This window comes from Melanotaenia boesemani, chromosome 15 (genome assembly GCF_017639745.1).
Source record: "Melanotaenia boesemani isolate fMelBoe1 chromosome 15, fMelBoe1.pri, whole genome shotgun sequence".
In the NCBI taxonomy this organism is placed as follows: Eukaryota; Metazoa; Chordata; class Actinopteri; order Atheriniformes; family Melanotaeniidae; genus Melanotaenia; species Melanotaenia boesemani.
In genome coordinates, this window is record NC_055696.1 from 32,641,874 (window position 1) to 32,665,665 (window position 23,792).

The window sequence follows — 23,792 nt, forward strand, 5'->3', positions numbered from 1 at the left end:
AACCTGCAGCAGCTGTGTGATGCTGTCATGTCAATATGGAGGAAACCTCTGAGGAAGGTTTCCAATGCCTTGTTACATCTGCTCCATGTAGAATTAAGGCAGTTCTGCAGGGGATTCTACTGATACTAGAACGGTGTACCATGTGTATTTCTTTTCAAATATAATAGCTTCTAATACACGTAAAGTATTCAGTTTTGTTTGTCATGGATACCAAGCTAATTAATTCACATAAGGGATGTCCAGACACACACACTTTTGTCCTGCTTTACAGTGTCTTCTGAGAACAACATGTACTCAGACCCAGCACGGACTGAATGAATGACTGTGTCCTCCATCCTGCCCAGAGCCACAAATCATGCTGACTGACTGGGAGAAAAACAAAGCTTGAGAGCCAAGATGCAGGCAGAAACAGACACTTCTTCAAAGGTGCAAAAAATTCTCCGGATTCTATTGCTTCTATATTTTGGTTTCTTTAATGCAGGTATGTCACTTTTTTATGTTATTTGCTGCACAAGTAGATAAATAAGAAGAGTACATAAGGTTAACTTCATACATTGTTTGCAACATGAAAAATAAGTTTGTTTACTCGGTTTTGTTGTTTTGTTGTTTTTTCTGACATTACAAAATGACAAATTATGTGGATTTGAAAATAGATTTGCTTCTGTTTTTATTTACTGATGTTCTCTTGCTGAACTAAAGAACAGCAGAATGCTACAGATTACATTTTTAATATAGCATAAAATGACTGAAGCTACTCTTAGTGGACTGTTAAGTGGTAAAAGAGATTATAACTGGGGTGTTTATTTATGCATTCTTTGTTTAATTTGTTTAAACAGAACATAACAATGGCTTAATACAGGGTAATATAGTCACAGGTTTTCGATAATTTGTTCACTTGTTTGCATCGAGCGGTTAACTTTCAGTACGAGTAGTTAAACTGACTAAAGCTCTGACAAAGGCTGTATTTGTTGTTGGGGTATAGGACTGTATCAGACTGTGTGGGTGTTTTTGCAGAGTAATGCCCACCGGCTGCACCAGAACAAGTGTTTTCAGACATTTTCAGCTGCATGTGTGTCATCACTGTCTTGCTATTGTTGAGGTTTGCAGCAGAGTCACTGAGCTGCTCTGTTCCCACTTTTGTTTGTTCATGCTGGCCCATCCCAAAGACAAGAATGGAAATGTGGATCTGAAATCCAAACTGGCTCAGTTCTACAGCAATGACATGTTTTAGGCCTACATTACGTTTTTTTCTTTAGTTCTGCTGGTGTTACTGTAAATCTTATAACAGCAGTGAGAGCTGATACACAACGAATAATGAAAGCTGCTCAACACGTCTGAAGTTTGATTGTTGATTAAACAAATGGTTTTCAAAGTGGGGGCTGCAAGGGGGTGCTAGGGGAAACTCAGAAAAATCAAAGGGAAGCTAAGAAATAAATAAATGAATAAATAAATAAATAAAAATCAGCAGTAAGTTTGGCATGATGACGTCACCATCTGTGCAGAAATCTGTTATCAGGCTGCTCTGCTCCTCAAGCTAGCGTAGCTAGCTAGCACAAAGTGGTCAGGTTTTCGACAACAAAGAGACCCAAGGAGCAGATGCTGCAGGAATCTGCTGCAAAAAAGCCTAATAACTCATGGCCAAATAAAATGCAAACATATGATGCTCCAAACATTAAGTACAGCTTTACAGCCACACAGAAAAATGGCCACGATTACCCGAAATACGTCCTCTGTCTGGAGTCTCTAGAGTCCTGTTAGTGTAATCTCTGTCTGCCACTTCCAGACACACATGCACACACACACACACACAAAGTTTGATTGCTTTTGTTCTGTACTTATCTGTCAATAGTTTGTTGAGAAGTTTATTATTCAGTGCTGATAAAGATGTTTTTAATAATTATGCTAAACAAATTTAAATTATTTTTAGCGTTGTCTGTGGGTGTGGGGGGTCCCCTTCCAGAAGCTAAGGCTAGTTTAGAGGCTTTGCTGTGGAAACGTTTGGGAACCACTGGATTATGCTACTGAAACTGATACTGTAGTTTGCTCAGAATTACATTAACATTTGATTATTCAGAAGTGTTCAGTGATAACATGTCAGTGCAAGAGGAACTTTGACAAACGCATGACTTTAAGTAAAGTGTGGAGCCAAACCCTAACACACTCATCCATGAAAAGGCATGAGGTTGTTTCAGTCTGCAGCTTTTTCACTAGGTGTCAATAAAGCCTAAATCAATAAAATCTAAAAATTTATTTTATAAACCATATCAGTGAAAATGGACAAGAAGGCTGAAAGAGCCAGTTTCAATAATATTTTGTTCCATATCAGTTTGTGAAAAAAGGTCAAGTGGTCAAGCTCAAGTGGAGTATTTAACTGGACTTTTTACACTCCAGAATACTTCATATACTCCTGGCTGATGCATTTTTAATAAAACAATCAGCCTAAACATTCAAATTGCTGTTTAATATGCCATGTTCTGTTGAAAATGTGGATTCAGATCTGCCAGGATCAATGTGTCATGTAGTATAATCCTTCTCTAGACTGTGATGGGTGCTTAAATTTAATTGTGGTATCATTTGGCTGCTGCAAATGCATGTCTTTATTTCTCTGCAGGTAAGGTGCTGGCAGTAAATATGACTGTCCCTAACACTCTGATCAGAGGAGCAGTTGGAGGTGAGGCCCTTCTCTCGGTCCATTATCATAGTTTCAGCTTGGACCTGCCCGTCATCAAGTGGCAGCTCAAGAGGGAAAAGTCTGTCACTGTTGTCCAGTCGATTGGAACGGACATCATTGGAACCCTTAGGCCTGAGTATCGTGACCGCATCCTGGTATTTGAGAATGGTACTCTGCTTCTCCACAACCTCAGACTCTCTGATGATGGAACTTATGACGTGGAGATCTCCATTACCGATGATATCTTTCCAGGAGAGGGCAGCATAACGCTCACTGTGGATGGTATGGATATTAACCACTTGTACAGTTTTATAAGGAAATTAAAAGCCTCAAGCATATTTTACTCTCGTCAGCATCCTCCAGCAACCATTTATAAGCCTCTGTTTTGTCGTTGACCAAATCTGATTCTTGTTGACTTCACTCACATTCCAAGATTTACTCTTGCCTGATGGGTTAACGTTTAATAAGTGATCCCTTTAGAGTAAAAAAAAAAAAGTTTTTTTCAGGCTGGTGGGATACTAATCTGATGCCTTATAAGAGGAAGCCATTTATCACTTCGTTTTAGTCCCAGCCTACAGAGATTTCTTTACCCAAAGATAAGTTATGGAGAAAATGTTTTCTACATAGAATGTAATAACAATTCCACATTATCCCTAACAAGGTAGAATTGTTTCACTGAAACATTCACACTTTGTGAAGTCAGCAGGCTTACTGTGCAGATTTATAGCTCTTACACACCCATGGAGGCATTATTTCATTGGCTGATGAGGCTGTTGAAATCATTTCTGATTGTAGGTGGGAGAAGCAATGCTGGGACGTTCGCTAGAGTCCAGAGACAGATAACATGTTCAGTAATAATAATACATATTAGTATTTTCTTTTGTCTGTATTGTTACAAATATTGTTTAATATGTGATTTTTTTTTCTTTTCCAGCTTTCATTTCAAAGTGACATCAGTTGGTTTGGGTTTATTTTCAATCATCATACTGTATATGGTCAGGGTCAGATAAGTAAAGGATACTGTTTCAATTAAAAGTTACAGACCATAAATACTTTGTCATTTCCCAGTTTATAGACAGTAACACTGCCAGTTATCTGGTGAGACTGAACATATATTATGGATGTCACTCTATAAGGCAATCTTACATCTTCACACTTAAACAATAACATGCTTGGTTCACTCATATTTACACGACTAGGGCCTGATTTACTAAGATCACTGATAAAAAGTGCAAAACTGCCTGCACATGCAAATAGATTGCATATTTTTTCATGACTTGTTTAAGCAGCAGTATTAAAATGAGGATTTGGTGTGTGTTGTGGCATTGCCGTGGAGAGTTTATAAGCAGAGCAGGAAGCTTTCAATGCAAAATTAATTCAACCTGATGGAAATATATCAGTGAATCAGGCAAGTAAAAATGTTGCTGAGCTCCAACAAAGAAACCTAAACGTCACCAGAATAACTTCAGTATTTGCTCGACAGTAAATTCAGTTGGCAAAACCACAAGAACACCAGATGAGGTTAAGAGGAGGTGACAAGATACAACATGAAGTTCCTAAACAAACCAAAATACAACCTCAGCAAATAAGAGGGGGGAGGGGAGACGTGCACCTCTTTCTGTGCGTAGCTGATGACATGACGCACTAGAGCTGATTGTAGAACAAGGTCTGCGACAAACAATAGTTTTTATAGACAAATTAAATCTTTGAGCCCGAGACATAATGAACCTTCCTCGTGTGGCAAATTTTATTACACATGAGGTGCACGCTGTGTGTGCGAAAGAGGCGCATTGCAGCACACACTCGACAGTTGGTCAGTGCTGTATCTGGGAGACGGGGTTCTGGTCCAGACCATGGTCCGGACCATGTTCTGGTCCAGACCACTGTGATGAGGGGTCCCTGCCACTAGGAGACATTTAAATCAGTGGTAGCTACATACTACACGTTTCAGATACCAATATAAGAAAGGTTCACTTTGTTATTATTTTTCTTTCTTTTTTTACATTTTTTATGGAAGAACAAAATTCAGAAATAAAAAAGACATTTGGTAAAATAATATGAAAAATGAAGTATTAGAGAATTAGATTTTATATCATTGGGTACCATTAAAATTAATTTGTTAAAAGCTTTTTTTTTTGCTGTACTTTTCTCCCCATGCTTCCACTTTATGGAAAAATAGAGTGATGACCATTAATAGAAAACCAATATTTAAACAGAATTGATATGAAAAGACATTGTTTTTGTAGTGGACTTTCTGAACATAAATGGAAATATTTTATCAACATTTTTCCACTAAATTTATTTATTTTCCTAAAATAGAATTCATTGAGGTTTGCAAACCATGCCTGTACCCCTGCTTATTGTCTTACATGGTTTACAATACTCTCTTCTGAAACCAAGTTTAACAAAGACTGCAGTCGGGGGACTTTATTTATTTAAATTGATTACTACTTTGTTTAAATCTAAGATATTCTATCATTATGACCGACACATCAGACAAACAGCAGATTGTAAACTTTTCTCAGAGACAAAGCTGACCTGACCTCTGTCAGAGCCACTGTTACACACCTGGTCTAATTCTGTCACCTTTTCCACACACACACATCACACTGCAGTCATGTGTCTTTGCATACGCTGAACATGCTAAATATATAGGAAAAAATGATATGTGTATATATTATTTTTATTATTATAATCATTAGTTTTATAATAATTACTTTTACTGTTATTGTTGTTATTACTTTAGCTAATATTTTATTGTTGTTAATAATATAAAAATAATTATTATTATTAGCATATACTATTGCTGCTACAGTCATATGCTGTTATTATTACACTGTCACTTTTACTGTTATTATATTATCATCTCACTAACGCCCTTAAGTGTATCTATTCTATTTTTCTACTTATCTACTTCATTTTATTGAGCTTTTTTGTGTATTTTTGTGTATTTTGTGTACTATACCAGAATTGCCTGTAAGACCCAAAGTCAAGGAAACACATTTAATCACCCACAAATGGCAGAAAGAAAACAGCCAGTTTATCTATTTAACAACAGGTGACTAAACTGCTGTAACTAAAACAAAATAAAATCATAATAAATAATAGACCTAAATTACAGTCAATTAGTTCCAGAAAACATAAGTGCAGCCTAGCAGATGAGGAATGTAAATGGCTTTTTTAAAAAGCTGAGTAACCTATGGGTGGTGGTTGGAGCACTCCAATTATTCACTGAATCAAAGTCTATTGAGTAGCTCTGTGGTGATGAGTCTAAGGACCTCAGCAAGGACCTGATTTAATCGCCCCCTCGTGGCAGGGACCACTCATGACAGTGGTCCTGGGCAGGGACGTTGTATTTATAAAATAAAGCGTGTACCATGACACTCAGACATTACAATAAAATACAAGAATGACAGTGGAATACATTTAAAATATAAATCACCATAATCAAACATTAAAAACAGTAAATCATTTTAAACAATTGTGCAGCAGATTTTATTTTCTCTTTATTAATGCTGCTAATATGTATAATCTTTTGTGAGGGAAGTGCACTATATAAATGTGTAGAATGCACCGGATAAGCCAATCCAGTTTTTTGTTATTTCTCTAAATTCCCAATAAAATAAAACGCTGATAACATCAGAGAAATTTGGATTTAGGTTAATTATGAAGTAGGCATAATGTCAAAAGCCTAAAGGATGGGATATTGTATGTGTTTAGTGACAGCCACCTCTGATATCAACCCAGAAACGGTTTGACAGAGTGCAGGAAAAAATGCTGTAAGGATTCTACTGCAACCTTACAGGAAGATCATGGTTCACCTTAAATTTAAATCTGGCTGCAGGGACAAAAGAATGTACCTGTGACCTAAAGGAAGCAGCAGGAACTCATGAGCCAAGAGGTGATCCACAAGGATTGAACGGGCCTTTAATGTAATACAAGGCTGAGAGTTCATTCAGGAAGATCCCTGCGATTTTCCCACATAGTCTTCCAATCCCCTGCAATCTGTTCTTGTTTTTGAGGGAAAGGGAGTCGTACCAACAGTACAGGAAAAAGTTCAAAGGGAATTAATAAAACAAGAGTAAAACATCTGCATAAAACTACTGTCAACATTAAAACTACGACACTTCCAAAAAATACATGTATATTTATCAAGCACAAACTCGCTGTTAACTGCCTACATTATTTGGGCAGCAGTGGCTCAGGTGGTAAAGCGGGTCATCCAATAATCGGAAGACTGGAAGTACGATTCCCAGTCATCTGTCGTGTCCTCCAGTGTCGGCATCACTGGTGTGTGGGTGTTGGAGACAAGCCTGTGGCAGGGCAGCTTCCCGTCACCAAGAACGAGGGGTGAATGAATTATGGCTGGAAATTGCTTTGGATGCCTTGAAAAGTGCTGTATAATCTAATCCGTTGTTATTTTCTCCATTTAACAGACGCAACCCTCGGTCTATACTGAAACAAGTTTTTGTGTGTGCTATGAAGTTTACACACATTTTTAGACATGCAAACTTTTCATAAATCAGGCCCTGAGTGATTAAATCAGTTAGATGTCAACAATGCTCCTCTGGCGGACCAATTTTAAGTCAGAAGGGTCTTTTTTTCTTATAGCTTCAATTAAGAAAATAAAATGATCTTTAAACTAATTTGTAAAACATGTAGATTTCAACAAAAGGTAGTTGAAAATAAAGAGAAATGTGTTAACATAGAACACAGAGACACAATAAAAGAGGACATAATCAAAATGAATGGTTCAAGCTGTTTTTAACAGGAATGCAACCTTTTTAGCTCCTTTGCTAGAAATGTGTACTTGAACTACACTACCGTTCATAAGTTTGGGGTCACTTCCCTATTGAATCCCATGGCAAAGTGACCCCAAACTTTTGAACGGTAGTGTACTTAAAATGTTTTTGTAACTTTTTGCATAAGTCTAATATGTATTTTGAGGAAGACTAGTCTAAAACCTTTATAATGTTTGAGCACAAGAAATACCATTTCTGAGAGAGGACAGGTTACCAGGTTTGATCAAACAGACATTACAGTCATTTAGCAGATGCTTTTATCCAAAGTAACGTACGGTGTTTAGGCAGTAGCATTAAGGGTCTTACATAAGGATCTAACTGGAAAGTGTTCATATTTATCCCATGGGGGAACTGAACTCTAGTTTCCCATATGGGAGATGGATGCGCTGCCAACTGAGCTATCCAGCCACAAACAAGAGAACAAGCAAAAATGGCCCTATTCCATTATCAGAGATGGCTACACAACAAACTGGTGCTGTGTAGGACGAGGTCCTGTGCATACGTAGAAGCTGCTGGGGATCAAGGTGTTGACGATGGTGGTCACCCCTCCTAAGTCACGTCAGTTCAAAATCAAAGGGCACGATATGGACTGAAACACTGGCCACGGCAATTAACTGCCATTCTCATCATTCACCCCAAGGCAGTGGTTCCTTTCCATTACTGTTCGCCGAGCCGTGCATTATTAGGATCAAGACAAAACAGAAGATTCAGAGGCAAGGCAGTTAATTTGTACAGCACATTTCATGTACAGGACAATTCAAAGTGCTTTACATAAAACAAAGACATTACAGATATTTAGAAATAGTAAAAGCCATCAACACATACTGTAATCACAATAAAATAATAAATTACATTAAAATGATTAAAAGCAAGATAAGTTAAAAAAGTTAACGTGCAGATTTCATGCATAGACGCATGAGAAAAGAAATGTTTTTAACCTGGATTTAAAAATGTCTACATTTGGTGAAAGTTTAATCTCCACTGGCAGTTTGTTCCACTTGTTTGCAGCATAACAGCTAAATGCTGCTTCTCCATGTTTAGTCTGGACTCTGGTCTGGACTCTGGTCTGGACCCTGGCCTGGACTCTGGTCTGGACTCTGGTCGGGACTCTGGTCTGGTCTCTGGTCTGGACTCTGGTCTGGACTCTGGTCTGGACTCTGGTCTGGACTCTGGTCGGGACTCTGGTCTGGACTCTGGTCGGGACTCTGGTCTGGTCTCTGGTCTGGACTCTGGTCTGGACCCTGGCCTGGACTCTGGTCTGGACTCTGGTCTGGACTCTGGTCTGGACCCTGGCCTGGACTCTGGTCTGGACTCTGGTCTGGACTCTGGTCTGGACCCTGGCCTGGACTCTGGTCTGGACTCTGGTCGGGACTCTGGTCTGGTCTCTGGTCTGGACTCTGGTCTGGACCCTGGCCTGGACTCTGGTCTGGACTCTGGTCTGGACTCTGGTCGGGACTCCGGTCTGGACTCTGGTCTGGACTCTGGTCTGGACTCTGGTTTGGACCCTGGCCTGGACTCTGGTCGGGACTCTGGTCTGGTCTCTGGTCTGGACTCTGGTCTGGACCCTGGCCTGGACTCTGGCCTGGACTCTGGTCTGGACTCTGGTCTGGACTCTGGTCTGGACCCTGGCCTGGACTCTGGCCTGGACTCTGGTCTGGACTCTGGTCGGGACTCTGGTCTGGACTCTGGTCTGGACTAGTTGACCAGAGTCTTTGGATCTAAGAGCTCTGCTAGGTTTATATTCTCTGAACATATCACAGATGTATTCTGGGCCTAAACCATTCTGGGATTTGTAAATGATCAGAAGGGTTTTAAAATCTATTCTGTGACTAACTGGAAGCCAGTGTAAAGATTTCAAAACTGGTGTGATGTGTTCAGATCTCTTAGTCCTGGTTAAAACTCTAGCAGCAGCGTTCTGGATGAGCTGCAGATGTTTAATGCTCTTTTTAGGAAGTCCTGTTAAAAGACCATTACAGTAATCCAGTCTACTGGAGATGAATGCATGGATGAGTTTCTCTTGGTCTTTCTGGGAGACTAAACTTTTAATCCTGTTGATGTTTCTGAGCTGCAATCTGCTGCTATCCTTATTTGTGCAGTTATTATTGATCAATCGACTTACATGAACACAGTTATTATTAACTGGACTGCTGTGGATCATATAACAGATTGGAGTTATAATTGGATTATAACTGGAATTTGTATCTTTCAAAGTGTCTGGAGACGTTTTATCAAGAATCTGTACTAAACAAATAAACCTGAATTGAATGAATTAAAATACATCTTTCCGAGAATGTTAATATTTTTCTCTATCTATTGGAAATGCAAAATATTAACTACATGAAAAATACTTTTAAGCAGATTATTGAAATAATTATGGGTAAATTATGTGTTTGACAACAAAAGGCACGTTACTCATCCAGTAATACTGGAGTAGTCCCAGATGCGGGGATCCTGTGGTTTAGAAAATTACTTTTGAATGTTACTTTTTGCCTGGTAAAACTGCATAAACTGTTTTGTATTTGGCCTTTTTTTTGTCTGTGTACATGAGTTAACATCTACTGTTTTTATTGTCACCTTTACTCAGAGCCTATTTCCAGGCCCTATATCCACATGGAGTCTTCATCAGTACTGGAGCTCAGTGACCATGTCATCCTCAACTGCTCCCATGACAACGGAACCAAGACAACATACAGGTGGTTCAAAGGTGGAAAGCCCCTGAGCAATCAGACAAGGTTCTTGATGTCACCTGATCAACAGCTGTTGACCATTACAAGGGTGCTGATGGCAGATGATGACATGTACAGCTGCCTAGTGGAGAATCCCGTTGGCAATATGACAAGCCTGCCTATCAGGCTGGCTGTGTACAGTAAGTAATGAGATGTTTTTAAGGTGCAAAGAAGCATTAAACACATCATGATAGACATCACAGGCAGAAAAATGAGTAGTTGGTCCTTTCTCTGACTTTGACGAGGTAAATATTTAATTTCAATTTCATTTAAAATGTTGGAGGAAATGTAAAAAAAAGAAAACCTTCAGAGGATTATGCCAAAACAACTTCCCCAAGGGACGTACGAGTGTATCCTTGGTTACAGTTCCACCATTAAGCCTCTCGGATCTGCATCCTCAAGGTGTGTTTTAGAAATTAAGACATCCTTTAAAATTGAATGATTGAATGGTTTTCAGGTGTCAAGCAGGAAGATGGAAGAGAAAAGAGGAAAGGAGACACATTAGCTGAGCCTAAGGATGAAGCAAATGCTTGCTTGTAAACTGATATGAAAAGATTGTGTGCCTACATAGAATTAACAATAATCCACTGAACTATGACAGCATGGTTCAGGGACGGGTAAAGTCAGTTTCTAAGGTCTGCAGTCTTGCATGTTTTGTATGTTTCCTCAGTATGCTTGGGCAGAACTTGACAACAAGGTGTTAAAGAGAGACTTGGTTTTAATCAGGTGTGTTGGATCTTCTAGGATACAAATTGCCCATCCCTGGCCTAGTTAATCTAAATCTTTAACATTTTCTGAAATCTCCCTAAAAAAAAAAAGTGGGGTAAAAGTGACCCCCCCAAAGTTTTTTTTTCTAAATGGCCAACTTCCTGCTTTTTTTTGTAGGACTCGACATGTTCTAAATATGTGCTGAATTTTTTCCATTTTAGCCAATGTTGTGGACATCGAGTCAATGATTGTAGGAAGCACTAGAGAGACATACTGCAACTTATCCAGAATAGTTCCAGTCCTCACCGTCATCACTCCTGCGAAGTTTGGTGGAGATCAGCGGTACTATGAGTCAGTCACAGGAATTTCCTTTTTCATGACATTGGACCAATTTTCGCCATTTTCGTTTGGTGAAGGAACTTAAGTTTTGTACTGTGGTATCATAGAAAGGGTTTAACATGCTGTGAAGCACTTTCAAATGCATAGGGTTAATCAGTGACAAGAAGGACATGACAGTAAAAAATTAAATTCCTGTTGCAAGTGACTTATGCCTAGACTGAAAGATCTGTTTAGGACAGGACCCTGATTAATCACTGTAAGTTACATAGTAATAGGATGAAATTTGAGGGATTTATACTGATTTATGCCACAGCATCAAGTTGTAGTTCAATGTGCCACCACAGGCACGTCCTACAGAACCCAGTTTCACCAGAGTTCAGGGGGCGTGGCAAACTCATAATCCAATATTGGTATTGACCAGGTTAGCATTCTACCTACGAAAATAGGTGCAGATAGCTTGTTGTATGTGAGAGTTTTATCAATTTCATGTTTCATGGTGAAATATCAAACTTTGAGGCCCCACCCCTGCTACTCCATAATGGCGTACGCAAAAGTTTTTTTTTAAAAGCCACACCCAGTGGATCAAGTTGATGAGAAGCTGATCGAATTATTTCTTCATTTTTATTCACAAGCTAATAAAGACACTGAACCTTACTAGACACTAGTTTTTAAAACAGAAAATACCACCGAACTGAACCATTAAAAGGACTCCGACCTGGTGGGTTTACCGGCCGATACCACCCCTGCTGCCACCTTCAGGTCAGGAGGAGAAACACGACACCAAAACGATGCGTACCCCCTACACTCGAGTGCGAGAGCAAACTCACCAAAATCACAGCTATGTCGAAACCGAACGCATGCCTTAAGGGAGAGCCCGGCAACCGTGTCCCATAGCCTGCTATGGGATGGGAAGTTTCACGACTTTTGGGGCATGTTGAGGCTCCTAGAAATGCAGTGGGAAACGGAAGATGGAAAGATAATAATAAAAATTACAGTTTCAGTCGACCTTTGCTTTCGGTGCTCAGGCCTAATTCCTTCCTCTAGTCCAGTGGTTCCTAACCTAACCCCCAAGGCTTTGAACATTCAGAACCACTGTCCCTATTTAATCAATCAATCTTTATAAAGTACTTCTCTTACAAAGAAATTGCCTTACAAAGTGCTTCACATTAAAAACAACAACAAAATCTTATCCCTAAGAGTCCCTGAGATTACACACACCCACACAAAGATTAAGTCAAGCCCACACACCCATACATGGCATACACTCATGCATACATACAACCACACACATATACATAAAGGTATGTCCTTAACCAGCACTGTCCTAACTCTCACCAGAACATACAAATAAAATAAACTAGAGAAAAACAAACGAAATAAAGATATAAGTGAAATAAGATAAAACAAGGCAGTAGAAGAATAGAAAATAAAATTAGTATAAAAGACCATTAAAATTAATTTAAAAAAAAGGTTCTTCAAAACTAATTAATTAAAAATGTGAAAAGTTGGAATGTGTTCAAAAAGTAAATACTAAGTAAAAAAAACTGAGTTTTAATAAAAACCAGATTTCACATTATGTACGAGACTTGGAGAGAAATAAATCTAATTAAACACCAAATTTAATCAAATGATATTCAATTAAACGCTTTACTAAAAAGGTACGTCCTAAGTTTACTTTAAAAATATCAACATTCCCGCTGCTCTCGGTCTGGACGGCAGGTCTCCATATGTTTTTGTCCCCACCCTAGAAAGAAAAGTAATATGTTGGTCATTGTTGTTCATTTAACTTTGGCTTTATCAAAGGACAACAATCATTATTTATGGTGAATAAATTTTATGGTAAAAAAGCCATAAAACCAAGCATGGTTTTATGGCTTTTTAGTATTTGCATGAAGGGGGTCCCCAAGGAAAATAGGGTGGGCACAATTGTTCTAGTCTACAGCTAAATCTAGCAAAATGCTGCTGCTAAGGGGTTTAAATATTCGTCCTTTTCCTCGTATCAGTTTAGCAGCATGCCAACAGAAGTTCCTTAGTGCAGAAATTTAGCAGAACATACAGACCACATTATATAAAAGATATAAAAGGTTCATGTTACCAACTGGTTCCACCACTATAATTTTTATATGCTTAGTATTTGACTGTCACAATGTTGTTTTCCTTTTTTCTGTCTTTAGCCAGAAGTGACCCTATTTAATTAGAGAATTTAGTTCTGCAGAATTACACAGTCCACCAATATCCGCCCATTGTATTAAAATGTTTTGAAAATCATGCACGAGTGTCCAGCTCCAGACCTCAAGGGCCACAATCCTGCAGGTTTTTCTCTGCTCTAACACACCTGACTCACACTAATAAGTCACTGTGTGATCGAAAAACCTGCATAGGTTTTATATATATATATATATATATATATATATATATATATATATATATATATATATATATATATATATATATACATATATATATATATATACGTGTGTGTGTGTACATTTCTATGTAGAAAACGGACCTTTAATGTAGTTTCATTTTTTTTCTTTTGCTATTAGAAGGCATTTAATTATTCAAATGAGGAAATTATCTTTGGCTGTTCTTTAGAAAAGGTTTTCACTATAAATTACTTTTTAAAAAAATGCATATTGAGCCACCAGAAAAAAATGCAACAGATTTTCAAAAAAGACTTTTCCCATTTATTTAATGATTAATGTTGTTTTATAGGCAATAATCAGTTACGTGTTCGGTATGTGCAGTGAGGTAATTTTAAGAATTTTTTAATAAACATTGAACCAGTCCGACCATCAGTTTGTTCCAATTTTTTCATTTTGGCCCACTGTATATTTGAGTTTGACACCCTGTTTGTATCAGTGAAATGAGGTACACAGCTGTCCAGGAGCATCTGGTCTGTTTACTTTCTGCTCTGCACACTCATACAGTCAAGCTACGTCCTTCTTTAGCCATATACAGTTCCTTCAGGTGCATTTTAAATAAAGATCCTCATGTAACAGCGTTAAACATTATATACACAATACTAAATGTACTGCCCTCATTTAGCATCACTGCTAAATTATACAGCCAGCTAATGTGTTAATAAACGACTGCACATGGCTCACCTTTCCTGTTCTTTATTAAGTGTTGACATAAAACTGAAAACTACACAAACTAAAACCTATGTCAGCGTTGTGTATTAACACATTGGATGAAAAGGGCAAGTGCTCTACCACCACCTAGTGTCCGTCTAGGACTGCATCTTACTATTCTATTCTATTCTATTCTATTCTATTCTATTCTATTCTATTCTATTCTATTCTACAGTCATTTAGCAGACGCTTTTATCCAAAGCGACTTACATCTGAGAGTAAGAACAACACAAGCATGAATTCAAACCAGATGGGACGTCATCATTAGGTGGTAGTCAGACTGCTGGGAGTCCAGTTGGACCAGGTGCTGTCATGTAGAGGTGGAGGCGGTGCTGGCTGACCTTATGCGTCGATCAGAGGAGAAAGTGCATCTTGATTTATCCTTCCAACTTATCCAACCTGGTAACTGAACTGTCTGGTTGACAGATACCCATGAACAGAGTACCATTTTATTTATGTGTTGTATGTATGGAAGATGTGGGGGTGCCACCCCTGTGCCTCAAACACTACTTCGCTAAAGATACTTTATGTACAATGTGAGATTTTAACAGGAAAAATAGGAACGTATGTATGTCTCCGTCTTTGTCAAACATGGACATTTTGAGGAACAATTTATAAAACGTGAATTTTGTCCTAAACAATAGTGAGAATTCACAGAAAAAAAGGAAACACACATTTGCAACAGACTGAAATAACAGTGTCCCATGAGGGACAAGATGAAAAGCAGCTGTCTTTTATGTCGATCGTAGCGTATAGAAAGCCAAAATATAAAATAATTACAACTGTTACTGGACGTGTAACACGGCTGTAATGTGGTGCTGAAGGTATATTTCATGAGCATCCACTAAACAGTTAATAATGTACAGCCTGGGCCAAAGTTTTACGTACATAGTTTTAAAATATACTGTGTGTTCTGTATTAATTAAAGTTATTACAAACAAGCTAGGCCTGTCCTTGTCATTAAGATTTTACTGTTGTGTTGTTCATTGGTATTAATATCACATATCTCGTCAGGAAGAAGCTCCCTCTATATCATCCTTACCACGGGTGGGATCTTTCTCCTCGTCACCTTGGTGACAGTATGTGCCTGCTGGACTCCTAAAAAGTGAGACCTGATGTTTGGCTTCAAGTCAACTTTTAATAGGACAAAACATACTGAGAAAAGGCAGCTATGAAAAACAAATAAACAACCATTAAAAAAATACCATTTTGTGATTTTAGGTCGAGACAGCAACCCAGAAAGCCTCTCTCCAGGATTTATGACCACTCCCACCACACATCTGTCAATCACTGTGGTAAAGTCTATATTTTTATATTTCTGGTCATGGTTAGTATAAACTGTGAAAAATTAGGGTTTGTAAAAAAATATGTGGAAAATTAATTGAAGTAAACTGAATTATGAATAATGTCTAATTGTTCTCCATTTAAGCATTATTCAGTTATTTGTTCAGTATGAATGATAAATGAAAGTTATCATTAGTCATGTTTCTGTGGAAAGGGATGGTTTCTTTTTGTTGATCACTGTGTCATGTGGAGCGTGTGCAGCGTTCTCAGTTATGTTGAGCTTTTCTTCTTCCTTCGGCTCGGAGGTCCCCAGCACAGAGCTTTCTTTTCTTTCTTTGACTTACTGGTGCTGATGCTGCTGCCCATACAGATAACTGCAAATTAAACTCTCCACCACAGACTTAGAGAAGATAATCAACAACATGCCAGAGACACTGAAGGTCAGCAAGAAGAAGAGTCTGCTCTGTCTCTTCTTGTCTAGCTGCAGAGCTCCACAGTTCTGGTGCAGGCTCCCCTCTCAGGTCACCTCCACCATGAGCCAGGACCAAACTAAATATTTTCTAGATAAATTACATTCTGGAAGTGGATAGAAGATTTTCTAAATAAAATGCACTGACAACTCAGCCAACGGTGTGTTACAAACCTAATCTATAGATCTAGATCATATACTGTGTTAATGTTTAAATTAAATCTATTCTGCTTCTGTTTTCAACTTTTTATGAAAGTACAATAACAGCAAAATTCACTGGAGTCAAATTCCGTGTTTGTGCGTATAGACTTAGCGAAATAAATGATTCTGATCCTGCCGTCTGGATTACGCTTTCAATAACATTAAGCTCACTGATCAGCACGCATACAGTCTCCTGTCCTCATAAAAACATACTTTTCATTTGTTTTCTTTTGTTTAGTTTCGATTTCTATTCTGTTACTGTTCGCTTTGGATTAGTTTTCACTGTGTTCAGTGTCAAATATTTAAATTTCGTTCAGATTTGAAATATTTTGCACCACAAAGGGAAGTGAAAACCATTAAAACCATATTTATTTTAATTAGCCTGGTGGCGTATATACCCCAGCAACTTGTGTTTTTGTTTTTTTGTTTTTTTTTTTACATTTTACAGAAAGTTATTATGTAATTTACAATACTTTGAGATCTTCCTTTTATAGCTTACTATTGTATCAATTCAGCGTCTTTTTAAATCTTTTTTCTGTGTTTTTCTCCCATATTGAACAACGATTTTAATTTATTTTCATTTATAGCTGTGCTGCATCTGTCAAACACATCATCTTACCTTTAGTGTTCATCATGGCATAAACTGAATCATTTAATACTTTATTTAATAAAATACAAAATAATCAATCCTTCATGTCTTTACGTTATTTATTGGTCATTTCTGCACTCAGTATGAGAAATAACCCTGGCGATCCACAACCTTCTACAAAAATATCTACATGCTCTTTAAGCAAATTTAAAAGGCTCCAAAACTGACTCCCTCTCATGCTCCTCCAGCTGCTGTCCTCTAGACAAAGTTGTTTAAAGAGCTCTGCTGCTTCTGCCCCTTGATCCTCCCAAATCCTCCATTAACATTACACACCTCATGTCCCATGTGACTGAATAAAAAGATAAATTATCCAACAAAAGCAGTCATTCGAGCACAGAGAAATGTGATTTTCTGATGAAAATAATTACCTTTTAATATTCACATCAACTGATCCTGACATATTGCTCACAGTGTACAACTTGTTTTCAAGCTTCTTCTCTTTGCTTTTTACTCTTTTTTTAAAGTAGTTTTTTAACAGTCCTCAACAACTCTTGCCTCTTTTTCATCAGGCTTTCTTCATATTCAACAGCTTTTTCAGATTACTGATGACCATGACTTTTTATTGGGCAAAGAATGACCATTTCCACAGTTTATATGGTCTTTCACACACATTGTCATGACACTGATATCTTCATAGAGCTCTCAGCATTGATTGGAGTCTGTGGCTCCAAAACACCCCTTTTGGGCTTCTTGAGCTTCCTTAGACCACCTCCTCCTCTGAACAGTGGGTGTGTAGGTGGAGGTGAGACATACCAGAGTATGGTTTGGCTGCTTATGCATCTTACATTTGTAAATAATAAATCTATTGTTTTATTTTCTCTGATAAAGCAGTTGACAGAGATCCTCATAAAAGCACCAGGGTGTTTGTTTATAACCTAAAAATCATTGAGCTGATGACAAAGAGGATGTTGGCCTCTGCACAGACTGATAAAAACTTATCAAAATAATCCAGGTTGGTAGATAAAACACTTAGATAGTACACTTATAGTTAACAGTTCAATTTTCTACAACATCTCCACCTTTACATGTGCCACGATGGCTGTCAGGTAGAAAGAGTTCGGCATATGCTCCTGCAGATTTGTCTCACAGAGACATGTATTCTCCATTCCCAATATCTATACTGTAGCATCTTCATAAGAAATCCAATGGCCATACGTGAAGTGTGTTTCCAACAATCTTTAACTGAACCAGCATTAACACACGAGTCACTGTTGGGCTGCTTCTGCATCCCAGTAACTTAAATGGTCTCCGTCTGCCCTGTGTTGGTACTGCAGTACAACAACCAAGTATTAATAATTAACTCTCCAGGGACAATCACTGTGACCCATATCAATACGTAGGTAGGTATTCCAACAAAAAAATATTAATTGTGACACCATGTCTCCTCCGCCTTAAGTTGACAAATTATACTTGATATAATACTTGACATGTTTTGTTAGTTTGAGCTTGAATCATATGCGTTCTGGGGTGTTGTTTTCATCACTGAAAGCAAGCAGCCTACTGAGCCGCTTCCATGTCCAGCGGTAGCTCGAGATCTGTCAGTCCTTGAGATCCTTACTGACTGTACCAACCCTGATTGAAATCAGTGCTTTTTCTGCAGAAGTTAAACAAATTTTGCGTTTTATACGAGATTTTCCTCAAAATCACCGCCTGCATCTGCTTTGCCCTGAGCAGTACACAGTGGGTGTGACCCGCGTCACGGCCTCAACTGGTTGTAGAGAGAAGGTGCTAACGACAGAACCCACACCAGCAATGTCAACAATAACCCGAAACCAAGACAGAAACGCAAGCAGTAACTCACCGAACTGACTGTACCAACCCTGACTGTCCATACTGACTTTTGAATGAATGAAAGCCTCACTGAAACCTGAAAAAACAGAAAAGAAAAACAAGTGAATACAGATTAAAACATTAAAATAAAAACATGAACAAATAAAACATCAAAGCAACAGATGAGTGAATGAAGGATACTGAGTTATGAATGAATGAAATCCTCACTGAATCCTGAAAAGAGAGAGAAACAGAAACATGAATGAACACAGATGAAACATGATACGTTTCATGTTTTTACAATAAAACTATCACGTTATAATGTGATAAGTTCCCAGTTTCCTTTCATTTGGGTGACAGCTCCACACATCCGTACACATCTTTTAGCATTTGTGAATTATTTCACTACACTTTGAAGTTATTTAGGAACAAATTTTCCACTTACAAAAACTGCTTCAAAAATAGTACAGATTCGATTTTTCTTTTCCTCAGTCATGATCAAAACTAGAATTATTGAATAACTATCTCGATTGAGTACCTTTAAATGCCAGTAATTTGGAAAACATCTAATTTTGTGTTTTATTTTTTGTCATAAATAATAGTGGCATTGAGTAACTGGCACTTATAAAGGTTAACATTTTTTAATGTTAATTTTGAGTCATACTGAAATGATCCAACACATTTATGCCCCCCAAAAAAGAAAAAAGAAACTTTTGAAACTGTAAAGTTCTAAAGCAATTTTTGGGGCTAGGACATCCTTGTCAGATCAAATAAAAATGTATTTCATTGACAGGGACAAGTATGTTTCATGAGTCACGTCACCCTTTACCGCATTTCAGCCAAGGCTCTGTCTCCATTTTTTCTCACTGATCCATCAGAAAAACTGAAAAGTGAATTTAAAAATTGTCGAGAGAGGCTTTCTAATAAGAAGTTATGCACTCACAAAGCTAAAATTATGGCCAGATGGAAAAACTGGCCCAGATGGACAGAAATGTAAAGCATAACACATCTGACATGTTATTAACTCTTAAAACCAGAAATACACTATCTGATCTCCACTTTCTCAGGTGGGTTTCTGACATTGTCTTACCAATAAACTCCTGAACAAAAGCTTAATGATGAAGATCCAAATGTCCGATTTAGCTGCTGAGTTTTCAAACATGGTGAATTAAAGCCTACATGAAGAGAGGGGCCACGGCGGCCTCAGTGGCTGCTTTCCGGTTCACAAGTTCATCATCTGGACTCACGTGCTTAAATAAACTTGCTGATAACTTAACTCACCGAACGCTATATATATATATATATATATATATATGTATAACAAATAAAGTTAAAGTTAACTTTAAAAGAATAGGTTTTTTTTTAAAGATACTTTAATTTAATGGAAGGAGGATTGGGTGTGACTGGTTGCTCTGTTTTTGTTTGCAAGTTTGTTTTCTTCATAACACATTAATTTAATAATTTTTTACTACTTTTAATTAATCTAATTTTCTTTTTAACCCATTTGTGACCCTTTCTGTCAGGCTGTCTGCTGTAGGATTGACGTTGTATAGTTATTTAAACCTCTATGGTCACCCTGAAGCAGTATTCCAAGTGATCTTACTTTCAAAACTTTATGTCATCCCTTAAATTTGAAAGTTAAGTCATGGGTGCAGTATATACACAGGTTAATTACAAAATAAGGAAGGTGCTTTCTCATATCACCATGCACTTCTTGGGTGAAAAAATTAGTCACCCCTCATAAACTCAATTTTTCTTGATTCATTGGAGTCTCACAGAAGCCAGAAGTTACTATACATCTGCTTTTAATGTGCTTTTTGTGCCTTTAGCTAATACCAGTGATCTGACTGTTTTCTTCTGCTTCCAGATGGAGACGTGTCTGAGTTGGATTCACGTCGTATGCAGCTGTGACCACACCTCGCCTTTTCCTCTCGTCCTTTGTTATGATGGTAATGTTTAATATTTTGCTTTGCAGGGAAATACAGTGGGCGACTGGATCACACATTTTATTTATGTTTTTTACACTTTTGGGAAGTGGTCCCAGTGTATTTAAAGAATTCTAAATTGAACATTTGTTTGTCAAGTTTGATTTGTCTCACTGATGTGAACATAAGATGCATGGGTTTTATAAAAACTCAGCATTTAATAACCTGTTGCTGTTTATGTAACTGGTAAATGTTCCATTCTCCTTAAGACCTCTTGTCCACCAAGCTAACAGTGGGTCGTTGGGCACATCTGGAATGATGGGGAACATCTTTCGTGTTTTTGTCACCATCATCAGACGTAGTTGGCCATTGGTTGCTGCTGTAGGGGAAAGTGCTCACTGCTCACTCTGATTGGTTGTTCAGTGTAGTGAACTGATGCACAGGATGGCTGTGAAGACACACGAGCTAATGGCTAACTGCCAGACAGGCGCTTGACATTTTTTTACTTTTATTTCTGCAAAACAAGCGACCCTTTCACAGCGACATGGGCGTGATGAGCACCTGATAATCAGGACTTCTGTGGGACCACATCTAAGATTAGAGGAAAACGCGTTGCTATTTTTACTCTATAATGTTAACACTTCTTTAGTTTTGTTCACTGTGTAACTACATTTTACAACCTCCCTCTGAACTGGCGAGTTACTCAGGCACAGATTGGACACCCTGAGCAACAGTTGGAAGATCTCTGCAGTCTGCTGATGTGCTATTTAATTTATTCAGGCGCTGGTGACTGGACACCCAACTGGGTCTTTGGTGCTGGTTTTTCATGTTAGTTTGGTGTATAAGAGGCCTTCACACAGACATACTTGGTGTCCAGACGGTGGTAAGACCACTCTGCGAGCTGAGCCACAGCCATTCTGCTAATGCCAGCTTTATCTAATGGTTTTCATTTGTAATATGAAAGTTCATCAGTTTAATCGTTAAACAATATTAGAAAATAGGACAGAATTATCTCTTTTTTTTAATTTATTTTATAATCTACCTCATATGTCCTTCATATTGTACTAAACACCTGTGCCTTAATTAAAGTGAGGGAGCGTTACAATAACTATATATATATATATATAGACTTATACTCTGGCAGCTATTTTGTACTTTATTTTATCTCATTTATTATGTTGTAGCTATGTTCTATTTTATCTAATTTATGTTGTTGCAATTATTCTATTTTATTCTATTATTCTGTTTTGCACTGACTGGACAGCTTTGTAATTTCGTTGCACTTTGTTGCAATGACAGTAAAGTTCTGCTCTATTCTAAAGCTGTTTTTGTCTTATTGCAGGGCTCTTCAGTTCCAGTCCTTAAGGACCACAGTCCTGCAGGTTTTAGATGTTTCCCATCTTCGACACACATGACTCAGACTACTTTGGTTGTTGTTGTGATACATGTTGTTTTTGCTGTCTTGGTTATTTTTAGGAGCTCCTGGTGACTGTCAGCTTAGTTTACCTGTAAAAGCTGTAAATTCTCTTGTGTTTCTGTACAGGTGTAGCAGTTGGTTGTCTGATGTTAGGTTGGACTGAAGGGTCGTTGCTTTCTATCTCCTGTGTATTTGTCTCCTCTTCCTTTTTTCTACGTTCCTTTTTACTTCTCTTCATTATTCTCCTTTTTTCTGTTCCCGCCGGTCAAGTCCAGCAACATTACATAAATTCCATAATGCAAAATAAATAAATAAGATTAAAAAATTTTAGCACTTTATAGTAATTTATAGTGGATTTACTACATAAAAATGATTACAGAAAAAGTATGGAATGTAATGGTTGTATTGATGTATAGCAAATTAAAATGGCCCTACAGCATGTAAAACTGTAAAAAATATGATCTGGTGGATGTCATGTCCTCACCTGGTCCGGCCAGGCACCACAGCCTCCACATCCAATTCCCTGATCGTCTACACCTGTTCCTTATCATCTCACCCTGCCACATTCACTCCAGTCCTGCCCTTTAGCCAATCACTGCCCGGATCTCTGATCAATCACACCTGTCTCCCATTGGCTCACCAGCCCTTATATACTCCAGCACCACAGTCAGTCCCTGTTGGACCTTAACTTAAGCACATTCCTGGCTCCCTGGTTTCCGTTACTCCTGCAGTACCGGTTGCAGTAGGGCAATTACCTTGTGTTCAGTGTGGTTAAAAAAGAGTAGTTAATCTGCCCTTTGTCTCCGAAGAGTCCGTGCGTAACAGTGGACTTGTCAATGGTAGGGCAAAAATTTATTTGCTTTTAATTATGTGTATGTGTGACTGTCATGGCTGCCACAAGTATCTTACGTTTGTTTGAAACTCCATTTGTGCACGTATTCAGAAATTAACGCCACTCTTCCATACATTGCAATATCCAAATAACCGCTAGGGGCCGTGTCAAGACCAATGTGAAATGGGAAAAAGAGAAAATGGCAACTGCCACTGCAGGAGAGACAACTAGTTAGTGAGGATTGCAGGTCGTTGGCTTGTTGGATTTTAGCACTGCTGGAAAAAATGACAGTTTAAGTCCCTTATTTACCATCTACAATACCACTGTTAATTTTTTTTTCAGCTGTGATCTCCAAATTTACCAAATAATCTCCCTGTTGTGTGTGTGTGTGTGTTTTTTTTTTTTGTTTTATATCCTACAAATTCGGTAGGTATATCCAGCATGAGTTCTCTTGCGCCCCCTGCTGGACTCCTCAGGTGACACGTGTAGTACACAAGCAGATTTGCAAACAATAATTCTCACGATGCAGCCGTTTGTGTATAATGCACGGCTAAACAGCAAGTATTTTACGCATAAGGTTAAAACCAGGCATGATTGTCTACTGGAAATCACTGCATGGACTCAGGAACACTTCAACAAATCACTGTCTATGAACACAGTTCACCCTGAAACCCAAATTCAAGATATATCCACTGTAGATGGTCGGATCATCAGTCTTCACAATTTCACATTGAGCAACATTTTACTGAAATTGTTCTTGTCTTTCAGACACAATTTGACCCAAATAGGTGAGCGTATGCACACCTTTACATCTGAGAGGCTCTGCCTCTCTGAACTGTTCCTTTTATACCCAGACTGACCTGTT

The 23,792-nt window shown here is 38.1% G+C and overlaps 1 protein-coding gene across 1 annotated transcript; it reads left to right on the top strand.

The window, feature by feature from the left end:
* The first annotated feature begins 41 nt into the window (after positions 1-41).
* On the top strand, positions 42-22,119 carry LOC121654379 (hepatocyte cell adhesion molecule-like). The gene is made up of 7 exons (XM_042008491.1): positions 42-481; positions 2,612-2,953; positions 10,058-10,339; positions 15,395-15,485; positions 15,602-15,675; positions 20,621-20,702; positions 22,021-22,119. Exons 1-6 carry the CDS (start codon positions 397-399, stop codon positions 20,662-20,664), a joined length of 918 nt encoding a protein of 305 aa, XP_041864425.1. The 5' UTR covers positions 42-396; the 3' UTR covers positions 20,665-20,702; positions 22,021-22,119.
* The last annotated feature ends 1,673 nt before the right edge of the window (positions 22,120-23,792 follow it).

Bases quoted from the DNA above. Each gene is read 5' to 3' on its own strand.
- LOC121654379 (XM_042008491.1), top strand. From the start codon at position 397: ATGCAGGCAGAAACAGACACTTCTTCAAAGGTGCAAAAAATTCTCCGG. The intron at 482-2,611 runs GTATGTCACTTT...ATTTCTCTGCAG, and splicing joins TTTTGGTTTCTTTAATGCAG to GTAAGGTGCTGGCAGTAAAT. The intron at 15,486-15,601 runs GTGAGACCTGAT...TTGTGATTTTAG, and splicing joins GCCTGCTGGACTCCTAAAAA to GTCGAGACAGCAACCCAGAA.